The sequence below is a fragment of the Camelus bactrianus genome, chromosome 8 (assembly GCF_048773025.1).
Source record: "Camelus bactrianus isolate YW-2024 breed Bactrian camel chromosome 8, ASM4877302v1, whole genome shotgun sequence".
NCBI classification, from domain to species: Eukaryota; Metazoa; Chordata; class Mammalia; order Artiodactyla; family Camelidae; genus Camelus; species Camelus bactrianus.
Genome location: NC_133546.1, coordinates 70,782,653 through 70,795,285, shown reverse-complemented (window position 1 = coordinate 70,795,285; position 12,633 = coordinate 70,782,653). Strand labels below are relative to the sequence as shown.

The 12,633-nt window shown below is 36.9% G+C and overlaps 1 protein-coding gene across 1 annotated transcript in view; it reads left to right on the top strand.

The window, feature by feature from the left end:
• Positions 1-12,633, top strand: part of EYS (eyes shut homolog) — a 1,185,464-nt gene that overhangs the window by 799,170 nt on the left and 373,661 nt on the right. The window contains 1 exon segment of the mRNA XM_010967844.3: positions 11,300-11,412. Coding sequence (XP_010966146.2) covers positions 11,300-11,412 — 113 coding nt within the window.

Below are 12,633 nucleotides of genomic sequence, written 5' to 3'. Positions count from 1 at the left end.
ACTGAATTTGGAAGGGGAGGGAAACATAAAAAGCTCTGGCACCGAAAACAATACATAGCCCAATTATATGAATGAGATGTGCCCTAAGTTATAAGCCAGTTTGAAGAAAAGGAAAAAAAATGCCATTATTGAAGCATCATCTTTGTGATACATTTTCCTCAAGCCCAAGAGAAGCTTTACTTACGTTAGAATTGTGAGAATTTATGTTTGGAGAGGCCACTGCTTTTATTATAAGATAGGAAATACCCAGAAAGTATAATTAAAATTTAAACGTTGAATCTGAATCTCGACTAAATATGTTTAATACTCTTTTAAAAATGATATGCATATAATATGTATTACATGATAGCTCTTTCTTCAAATTATGCCACTTTATGATTATGTCCTTGGACCCATCAGAGAACCACCTTTCCCTTAGTTGTGTTCCTGTAGCACTGTTTACATACTCTGTGTAGAAGTCAGTTTTCTATGTGCCTGTGTCCTTCCCTAGATGAGAACAGGCACTGCATTTTATTTGCATTTCTAACCCCAGGGTCTCAGACAGGAGACCTGGCACACAGTATGTCCAAAGAACATATTTTCTGAATAAATCATCAAATGGCTTTCTTTAAAAATGCATTTTATAGTTCTTAATGTAATATGCTGATAGTAGGAATATATTGTAGTTCCATATTCTTTAGAACTCCATTTTCCAGAAAGGGTAAATTTTTAGATACATTGTTGTGTTCAAAATCTTACAGCATATCTATTGTTACTTGAGATTAATTTTCCACCTCTTAGTTTCTCCTAGGTTATTAAGATAAAACATTTCTGAGTCCCTTTGCTGCAAAGGGCTGGATCAGCTAAGCCATCTTTTGTTTTTCATTGTTGCTGTTTTTTTGTTTTTTTTTGTTTGTTTGTTTGTTTGTTTTTCCGTACATCTGAGAACCCACAAGGCATAGGAGCTGGGTAACATATGCATTGAAACTGAAGTCCCTTAAAATCTGCCCTCTTTTAAGAAGCAGTTACTTTTCTTTGGCATTCACTAACCTAGCTAGTGCATTTCACTTATTAGCAGATTAGCAGGCATACTGGTTTTCTCTTTGGCATTCTGCAGGCCCATTACATATAGGAACAGAGCTGGGCCTTTATTATTACTACCCTGAATGTATTTCACAGTTAAAGAAGTAAAAAAAAAAAAAAAAAAAAAAAAAAAAGAGAGAGAGAGTGAGAGAGAGAAATAAAATAATTTTCCATCTAAGGTTTCATATTTAGTTTCATGAAAGCTGGAACTACTATCTAATAGTTGAATTTCCAAAAACTCTAGCTTGACCAAAAAAGTATCTTCACAACTAAAGAAAATAATGAATAATTACCCTCACCTTGCATATGTTACTGCAGATCAGAAATAGCTCTAGCTTATGGAGCACCAAGAAAAACCTGACCCAAGACCGCATGGCGCTCACAGGAAGAAGTCCAAGTGAACCTTTCAGCTGGCGTAGAGCGTCTCCAATAACGGCCCACGTTCTCTCTCGTCTCCCATTTAGGAGCACAGTGTGCCCTTCCCAGCACCCCAACATGAGGTCAGAGTGCGAGAAAATTGAGTGAAGTTAGAATTGTTCAAGAACGGTCAAAATTATGAAACCAGGCAGTTGTGAAAGAGAAATCGTGAAGGTCCATTTCTTGTAAAGGTTTGTTTCCCTACTCGCAGTTCTTGGATAGTAATACCTGCATCAGAAGACTGTTACGTGGATTAGACACTGTAACGTGCGCACCGTGCTTGCAGATCGCAGCGCTTAGCGCACACTGAGCACTCAGCGGGTGATGCGCCCTCCTTTCCTTTTCTTTCTTTGTCAACATGGAGACCATTGTCATCATCATTGAACTTGAGGTTCTAAAATCAAGTCAGAGAAACTAATATAAGAATAAAAATATAGGAGACCATGTTTCAAAGTCATATATATGTATGTGTTTTTTTTAACTGTCATTCTAGCTGGAAAAAAGCAAATAAACGTCCATATCATGGTGTTGCAGTGATTAGCTGGAAAAATCTAATCACATATTAGACTGAAAAAGATCAATAAGTAAGAATTAAAATGATGAGAATAAAAATTCTTGCTAAGACTAAGTAAGTGTGCTCACATTATTCATGTTGCAATTACCCCTGTTAAGAGTGATAAAGATCTTTTTGGCCCATATTCAGTGAATGGTTCAAATTATTGAGGACAATTGAAATTACTTGAGGAAGACTAGGTAGCTACACAAAGCTATGAGTTTTCAAATACTGGCAGAGTTGGTATAAGGAAGAGAGATGAGACTTGTTTTACATTGTAAATGAGGCAGAATGAGTACTTGTATGGACTGAATGTGCCCCCACCCAATCCACATAATAAAGCCCTAACCCCCATGTCACTATATTTGGAGATACAGCCTAAATGAGGTCATAAGGATAGAGCGTTATAAAAAATAAGGATCAATTTTTTCAATTTTATAAATGTATTTAAAAATAAAAACACTTTCTTAATTTTACTTTTCTATTTTTTGAAAACAGAATATTCTTTTATTTGAAGTCACAAGTTATGATATGCTTTCACTGAGACAAATGATAAGTTAACAACCTAACATTAGTCCTCTTAATGCTTTTGGAAATTTGGATTGGCTGTAACATCTGGAAGTCCAGGATGAACAAGACTAAAGGTTATTTTATCTTAACCCCCCCTCCCCCCACATTTTATGATTCTTCATCTCTATTACTCCTGATATAGAATGGCAAGATATTATATAAAATGGAAAATAATGCATACATTTCTTTTTGATGGTAAAATCATGGATGCTCCTTATCCTGGAAGGCACTAGACTCACTTGGCCCTTGGTTTCAGTAACCATCTGTACTGAAGGATTTGATTCCTCTCCCAATTTCATATGTGCCATTGTCTTTCTTGTTACCACTTTGCCTACTTTCAACTATGAATTTCTTTCATTTCCATTTCCTGGGATCAAACTTCCAGCTTATTTTGGATACTGTCTCAATTCAACATGACCCCAGATTACTCCTGTCAGCACAGATATGCGCCATATATTTTACACCACATATCACGTCACTTGTTTTTATTGGAATAGATCCTGGAGAGGGAGACAGCTAAGTTCCAGTATTCCAGTTAAGGCACTGAAATCGCCATGCATGTGAATTCCTGTGAATTAACAGGAAAGCTTTTCATCCTGAGATCCATGAGTGGGTAGTTTGGGAATAGAGACTGAAGTCCCTTAGAGGTACCCAAAGCTCACTCCTTGGGAAGAAATTGAAAGCCTCATTTCTTTTTTTTTTTTTTTAATTTTTAATTGAAGTTTAATTGGTTTACAATGTTGTGTCAACTTCTGGTGTACAGCATAATGTTTCAGTCATACATACATATTCATATATTCCTTTTCATATTCTTTTTCATCATAAGTTACCACAAGATACTGAATATAGTTTTCTGTGCTCTACACAAGGTCCTTGTTGCTTATCTATTTTATACATAGTAGTTAATATCTGCAAATATCAAACTTTCAATTTATCCCTTCCCACCCCTGGTAACCATAAGTTGGTTTCTATGTCTATGAACCTATTTCTGATTTGTAAATAAGTTTATTTGTGTCATTTTTTTAGAGTCCACCTATAAGTGATATCATATGGCATTTTTCTTTCTCTTTCTGGCTTGCTTCACTGAGTATGACGATCTCCAGATCCATCCATGTTGCTGCAAATGGCATTATTTTATTATTTTTTATGGCTGTGTAGCATTCTATTGTATAAGTATACCACATCTTCTTCATCCAGTCATCTGTCGATGGACACTTCAGTGGCTTCCCTGTCTTGCAGGCCTCACTTCTGTACCACAGCACTTCCCCAATGGCTTATGACAGCTGCTCTCTTTTTATGATGCAGTTTAACACTGTGTGGTCCACAAAGCTTTGCCACTTGGAAGCAGGTTCAACCTACCTGGCAGAGCTCCAAAGCTGGAGAAAGAGACACTAAGGTGCTAACCCTCTCCATCTGGTCACAAGTATTAATGCACAAATGTCCGCTGCAAACACAGATGGCAGAGGGGCCAAGACTAGACTCCATCTGAGCAAATCAAAAAATTCCACTTTTTTAAAGGCCTAAGGAAGAATACAGACAGGATGTTCAGTAAGGAGATGAGCATCATTATCCAGTGACAGATGAGATGCCATTGCATTCTCATCACCAAAAGGCCTGAGGATCCCAGCAGGCCTTCTGGAAATGTCCACTGATTCCATCATCACAGCTTTACAGGCACAAAGTTAAAGCCGCCTAGAATAAACACAGCTTCACCTCAAAAATCGATGGAAAATACTCCTCCTGGACTGGGTTCATCTCATCAGTCTTCAGATTACCCTGTATCAGGGCTCAGCAAACCACAGCCTGTGGGCCAAATCTGATGTGCCACCTGTTTTCAAATCCAAGTTTTGCTGGAGCACAGCTACCCCCACCTGTTCATGTTTTGCAGGGCTGCTTTCACACCACAGGGACAGCATCTCAATTACAGAGGTCACATACCCTAAAATATTTACTCTCTCTTCCTTTTCAGAAAGAAGTTTGCTGACATCACTATAATATAATAGTGTATTAACCAGAATAAGAACACTTATCCCAGAACTATCTCATCTCTGTCCCCAAAAAGCTTCCAAAATTTGGTTCAAACACATCCCTTTTATTTAGCACTGGGAAATCAGAAAAAGGGTAAATTACCCAGATGTGACAGAGAGTTAGGAGCATCCTGTACGTATCTGCCAGAGAGAAATATTTTGAAGTTACCTGATGGCAAAGAAGGATGAGCATTTTTTGGATCCCTTTTAGATGAAAAATAAAAGTTTCACTTGCTCCATAGCATCTTAATTGATTTGGCAGTTACAGTTTAACTGTAGTCTCTTCAAACTGGAAATAAAAGGCCACCCATGTACCACAGTTTTTTGTTTTGTTTTGTTTTACTTTACTATATGATATTCCCTGAAAGGAAAAAAAAGGCATCAACAATTGCATATATAATCTATCATAAGAAACTAAGGACCAGAGTCTGAATTCTATTTTTATTCTCATTTTTTAAAATGTAGTTTTCTTATTACATATTTCAATTATTTTGTTTTGATTCGAATTACCTAATGTGATCACACAAATATTAATTGGCCAAAGAGAACCGCTGGATAAATGCAAATTGATTCTGCCCCCAGAAATAGATGTTGACTAATTCGAGTTTAATGAGGCTCAAAATAGCATTTTAAGTACATTTTTATTTTTTATAGACTTTAATCATATCTGTCTTTAGGGCTTGGTTTCAGGAATGCTAAAGAACTATTCTGGGCTAATTAAGCTTGCTCACCTGACAGATTTTCCACAGCTCACTCGACTCTGTTCAGAGCTATAGCAGCCATAGTCAGAATGGGAGAGGGAAAAGGGAGATTCTGTCAGAACAGATTTTGACAATATGGAGACAATTCCATCCCCAAATCAGTCTGCATAACAATGTCATGCATAACTTCAAAATTGCACATATATGGCAAACACAGATAACTGTCATCTCTGCACCAGAGTCCAAAGCCCATGCAGAAACACCTCCTCCCTGATCAGGTGAATTTGTCCATCTGGTGAAGATAAAAGACTGGGGAAATGTGAAATTTAAAGTGTGTTGTTTAAGCCCAGACTAAGAACATTCATTTTGATTGTTTGGAATTATGATTGAAATATTCAGAAATATAATTACTCAACACTTAAATAAACTCATTCTCCTAATGGATAAGCTGCTTCAGAGAAAGAGGCTCAGTAATTTTGGAAGTTGCACCAGCTCTCATGGGACCACAATATGCCATTTAATTTTTTAAAGAAATAAATTACTAGAGTAAATAGCATTCAAATGGCAAACAGCAAGTGAAATGGAACTCAGCTGAAACCGAAATTCCAAGCCCTACATATGGCATTTTTTTTCTTTCTGCTATTGGATGTTTAAATGATATAAATACAATAACATGTTGTCATGTTGGACCTGGGACCAAGCTTCACTTTACTATGACAATAAGGCTACACTTCACTTCAGTTACTGCTTTCACAAAAAGGGGAAACTTAGAGGCATGTGAGCAGGAGTCAATGAGACAATGCATATCAAGTGTTTTGCAGAGTCCCTGACATCTTAAAGTTTTCTGATCACATACTCCCCAGATGCCCGAAGCTAGACACCACCTCCCACTTCCCAGCCCGAGCTGTGGTGGGGCTGTGGGCTTCTCCTGGGGCTCCCGTCCTTATTGGTTTCTGGACGTTGTCTGTTAACTCTCCCACAGATGAACTTTGCCTGCTTCTTCACATCCTCTGTCTTGTGCCCAGTGGCCACTCAGTAAATACTTGAATTAAAGCTTGAACTGATTAATGTGTGCTCGAAACAATAAGTTAGACTCTCTCTCGAAATAAACTGCTCAGGGAAGTGATTTAGATCTATTTAGAAGCTTCAGCAACTCTGCTGGGAGCTTGGATTTGGATCAAATAACCTGGGCTTCTGTCTCCACCTAACAGCTAATTTTGGAGCCATGCTTGTGGAAAAATCGATGGGTACAAACACTCCTGTAATGATTACTTAATGTATATTAAAAGTCAGTAGAGAAACATGTCTGTATACTGCACTGTGGGAAACTACTCTGAATTTTCGTACATGGTGTCTTAACAATCACAAGAGCCCAGGGAGGCTGATAATTTTATTATCTGCATTTTACTAGTGAGGAAACTAAGGAATAGGGAAGACACACGGCTTCGCAGTAGGGTCGGAATTTAAGCCTGGCTACTTCACTCCAGCATCATGCTCGTATGCAAAATTCACATGCAATGTTGGATTTGCATATCAATCTTGCATAGTCATCTACTAATTTGCATATTCATGTCCAAAATTGCCTGTTTTTCCCCATGTGTGAGATAAGTTTTGGTAGTGTGTGGACAAAGTTTTATTTTATTTGTTTTAATTCTAACTTTATTTTAGTGTGGTTTGAGATAAACTGCACATCAAACTTGTAATTTCTTGAGTACTTTTGCTTAGGACAAAATGAGTGAGTAGTGGTGTTGCTCCTGCTTTGTTTCAAAGAAACCTGTGGCTAAACAACAGGGTCCTACTATATAGCACAGGGAACTATATTCAATATCTTACAATAACCTATAATTTTAAAATATGTGAAAGATATATATGTATAACTGAATCACTGTGCTGTACACCAGAAACTAATCCATTGTAAATCAACTATACTTCAACTGAAGAAATGAAGCAAACAGTAATTTTAGAAGATTTCAGCTACAGCAACAATTATAAGGCAGTTTGTAAATGATCAAAGGCTAAGCAATCGTATTAAGAAATATCCTGGAAAGTTCTTCCTGCATTTCAACTCATTAGAATATATTTCTTTCTTCTCTGAAACAAAATAAAATATCAAAAGACTTCATAATTATGTACACGGTATACACATAATTATAATTAAGCACAGCACTACACATAGTGTTATTCATATAATTATCCTAAACATACTCATATGTGTATGCACATTTTAATGGAATCTGGTAATAAAAATGGCAGTGCCTTTAATGACACACACTACACAGATTTCTCAGAAAATTCCAAATTCATCTGTGTGATATATGGAATCAAATTATTCCCTAGGAAATTTGAGAATATATTAAATTTATATTTCATCTCGAATTAAGGGGGAAAAATAGGCTGTTACCTCAAGAGGGGAAACAATGTAGGTGGAGCGAGAAGAAGAGAAAATCATGGCAGTTTTTCAGATGCGTGAATCTTGCCTCAGAGACAATAAAAGCGGCAGGGAAATACCTCTTTCAAAGGTCCCTTCTCACTGACAAGGAAACAAACTGCGAAGGTACGCGTCTGGCTTCGCTGTCACTGGCCCACCTACAGAATTAACACGTAGCATATAAGATTAGAACACGCGTGCCCTGTAGAAAAATCTGAAGTCAACAAAAAGAAATGACAAATAACAGTGCTGGTGGCAATAAGCCATTTTAGGCTTTGCTGAACTAATCACTATGGAATTTATTTTAACAGAAGGTTCTCTGCATAAAACTGTGATTTAATTTATATTTTCCAGGAAAGAATATGTGATTGTTTCTATTTGACCATAAATCTCTTTGCTTCCATCCCCTCCAGAATTTCCTCCTGATAATTCAGGATACTGTTAGGATATATCTAGTACACTATATATTGGACTCACTTTTTTTGTTTTCAGACATATGAAACAAACTCATATGAAACTGAACTCGATTGTCCTGGTGGTTTGGGGTAAGCCCTTTGTGCCTTCAGGCTGTTTGGACTCCTGCCCTGCGCGGCCCATAAAAGCGGGGTTCCCTTGAGCCTTTGCGGTTTCATTACCGCCGCTAGTCTCTGGGGCTCAAAGTGCCAGTTGCTTTTCCCTGTATTTACAAATTCACTTCCTATAAAGTAGATTTTCTGCTCCTGTGGGACTCTGACAGCCCCAGCACAGATGTTACCCCTGTGCCATCAGGCTGGAAAAGCTAGATCGCAGGCAACAGCAAACCCACCTGGCAGGGACAGTCTCCCAGCGGGCAGTGCCGGGAACCCTCGGTCTCCCTCTGCCCTTCCTCCCGGTACTGATGACCCCAAGCCCAGTATTCCCGCCCTGTCACTCGCTTCTTACCCCCCACCCCCCCCACCCCCATTCATCCTTCAGGAAAGAATCTGATCAAAGCAATTATAGCAAGCTTCTAAAAGTTTGATAATTTAATATGCTCCTTCCCTGGGGATATTTACACTTCAATAAGCTAAAATCCTTCATCCAAAAGGATAAATCTCAGAGGGTAGAATTTCTGCGAACAATAAGCCAAAAGGGAGACGTTTTTGTTTGTTTGGTTTTGACATTTGCCTAGTGTCCTTGAAATCTTACCAGGTCTGTTTCAACCACATAATGGGAAGATCCCTTAAATCGATCACATTACCTTTTATGCACAGAATTTCCAAATGTCTAATCTAGAAGATGTGCAGGTAATTATAGAAAAAGAAAGTTAAGAAGCCAAAATATTTGAAAAGTCATAGAGCTCACAGGATTGACAGCTCAAGACTCAGATGAAGGATAAAGCTAAAGTCCTAAGGCATTTGGATTTAAAAACTCATACGGTGTCCCATTTCCAGCTGAGTTTTATAGACTTGCCCAGACAGACTTGTGCGTACTACCGTAATATTATAGAACATCTATTCTAAGATTCTGTGCCAGGAATAAAGCAGTGAGGAGCGCAAACCATGACCCTATCTTCATGAAACACCTGACAACATTACATTATAAATATTTGTTTGCATATTTATCCTCTGACCTACACTAGAAGCCATTTTAAGGAAGACCATATTTCTTGTTCAGCCATCTGTCTACAGCCCATAGCATAGTTTCTAGTGAATCTAACTCTTAAAAATAAATAGTTGTAGGATAAATTTTAGAGAAACGTTTCTGTTGGACCCAAGTAAAAACCATCAGACAGAACTGTGTAATTAGCAGAAATTCAAAATTTGGGAAAGAGTAGGGCAAGGAGAGAAAGTTGGATGAGAGAGAATTATAAAATTAACGATAAAATAATATTTCCTCAAAGAACGAAAACAATATTTGTTCTTAAAATGGTCATGATTCTGTTCTGCTTTCTTCCATCTAGATAGAACAGTAGGAGCTTAAAAAATGAACTAGCAAGTGTCTTTGATCACCGAAGCTGCTATAACAAAATGCCCCAGGCCGAGCAGCTTATAAGCAAAAGAAATTTCTTTCCACGGTTCTGGAGGCTGGCAGTCTGAGAGATCAGGGGGCCAGTGTGGTCCGTGAGAGCCATCTTCTGAGCCACAAATTTCTTGTATCCTCACATGGCAAAAGAGTCCAGAGAACTTTGTAGGGTCTTTTTTTTTTTTTTTAACTTTTTAAAAACTTGAAGTATAGTTGGTTTATGATGTGTTCATTTCATATATGTGTACAGCATAGTGACTCATTTTTACATGTATATATATTCCTTTTCATATTCTTTTTCATTATAGGCCATTATAAGGTGTTGAATATAGTTTTCCCTGTGCTATAAGTAAGACCTGTTGTTTATCTATTTTATATGTAGTAGTTAGTATCTGCAAATCTCGAACTCCCAATTTATCCCTTCCCACTCCTTTTCCCCCTGGTAACCATAAGTTTGTTTTCTATGTCCGTGAGTCTGTTTCTGTTTTGTAAATAAGTTCATTTGTGTCATTTTTTTAAGATTCCATGTATAAGTGATATCATATGATATTTGTCTTTGTCTGACTTGCTTCACTTAGTAATGACAACCTCCAGGTTCATCCATGTTGCTGCAAATGGCATTATTTCATTCTTTTTATGGCTGGGTAGTATTCCATTGTATGTGTGTGTGTATCACAACTTCTTTATCCATTTGTCTATCAGGTTTTTTTTAGAGTACAAATCCCATTTCTGAGGGCTCCACCCTCTCAAAGGCTCCTTTTAGTTTTCCAAATTTCTCTTTTTCACATTAGTGTAAATTTATATAAACATATAATTACTGGTGTAGTACAGCATGTTCACAGTGAAAACAAGGAGAAAGTCATGTCTGTTTATCATTAAGAGGCTTTGTTTGTTCATCAAAATGAATGCTTTCCAACGTCATTTTCTCTTTTTTGCTCTTGGCCCTTTGGCAATCTTTTTGGACATGATATTTTTGCCCAAGTTTTTTCTAGAAAGGATAGGTAGGCCACACTGCTAAACACAAAAAGCATGCAGAATGCATCAGGGCAACAGGATGTAACAATACTTGTAGCTTATTCGATTTCTTTTGTTCCTGGAAAAAGCTGTTTCTTGATGTTTCCATGTCTGCGGATGGGTTCAAGTAACAAGCATCTGAAAGAAAAAAAGGACAAGAAACAGAAGCGAAAGATGGAAGAGTGTACTCTCTTGATGGGAAGAATGAGTGTATGAGCTTTTCTACTATGTTTCAATGAATAATGAAAACTTTTTTTTATTCATATGTAAGTGACGTTGTATAATTCATGCCAAAATAAGATACAGATTCCAGGTAACTTTTGACTAAGGTGGTATTCTATCCCCATAATTTTGTGGATGATATTTATGAAAAGAGTTGAACACTTTCTACCAATATATTGAATAAATCAAATCAGGCCCCCAATCTGATTGTACTCTCTGACTAGTTTGCATCACAAATAATAAATTGAAGAAAATAACGTACATTTCCATCCCCTTTCTTCCTCTCTCCTTCTCCCTCCCTCTCTCCCTTCCACCCTCTCAGATTTCTGGACCAGCTGAGAACTTTACGGGCTGCATAGAAATTATAGAAGTCAATAACTGGGGTTCGTTCATCCCGTCCAAGGCAGTGAAAAAAATCCACATCGACAATTGCAGGTAAAATACTACTAATGGTTTCTCAAATACTTGCTCAAATAACCACCTGGAAAGGTAATATATCTATTTGAAATCATCTCATTGGGACTAGAACACATTTACCTAATTTTGTTCTCTCTTCACACTTCCGCATTTTGCTTTACTTTCTTTACAAACTACAGCATTTTTAAGCTATACTCCAATTAAGCTGGATCATTTATTTATACTATGTTTCTGCTTTGAGCTATGTAAGACTCATCAGACTTACCAACAAATTATCAGTTATACATGATCAGAAAACTTCACCTATGAGAGCGTTCCGAGTATAAACACGCCACCAGTCTTACGCGTGGTGTATTGTTTAGGGTGCTCAGATGCTGCTTCTTTGAGAGACAATATTGCTCTCAAAAAGTTGTCAGTGTGCTTAAAGTTTCATTATTAGCAATATTCCTTTCAGACAATCTGCTTCTGGATACAGGAATCTCTACCTGTGTTTGAAGGGTATAAGCAGGGGACAAGACAGTGTAACAGCTTATTTGTCAACAGAATAAACACACTGCTATATTCTGGCAAATTTCTTGAAATATTGAAATCCTACCATTCACTGTGGTCTAAGGTGAATACAGTCACACAGCATCTCTCTTTAAGGAGTTTATATTGTAGTAGAGGAGATATTGATGAAATATTTAAGTGAATATATAAATATGAAAAGTACTTTAGGAAAAGTAAAAACAAAAGGCTATGAGAACTTTACATATTTGAATATAATGAAATCTGCTTACTTCACAGGTATGGGAAAAATGTTTATATTCAAAAAAATTTTTAATACCTCAAAAAGTAAAAGGATAGTTTATTCCTCATTGTTTCACCTTTGGCTAATACATTTAAAATATATTTGTGGCATCTATGATGCAGTGGTAGGCAGGGTACGTTTTTTGTTTTTGTTTTGTTTTTAATTAAATGAAAACTTAATATCTTACATTACTTACACTAGATGAGTCATAGCAATTTTAATATAAGTCCAACACCAATAAGTCTTTATATTTTACCATTTGTCCCTAATTCTTGTTTAAAGCCTACTTCCATTTTTTTATTTATTTGCAGTTAGCAGTATTTCCTAATATTTAACTCTGAGATTCTTTGCTCTCCACTTTCTGTGTCAAATACTATGATCTGTTAACTGATACCTAAATAAATTAAAAGCTGTCACTAAATTCATTGAAAATGATACAATCTTTTGAT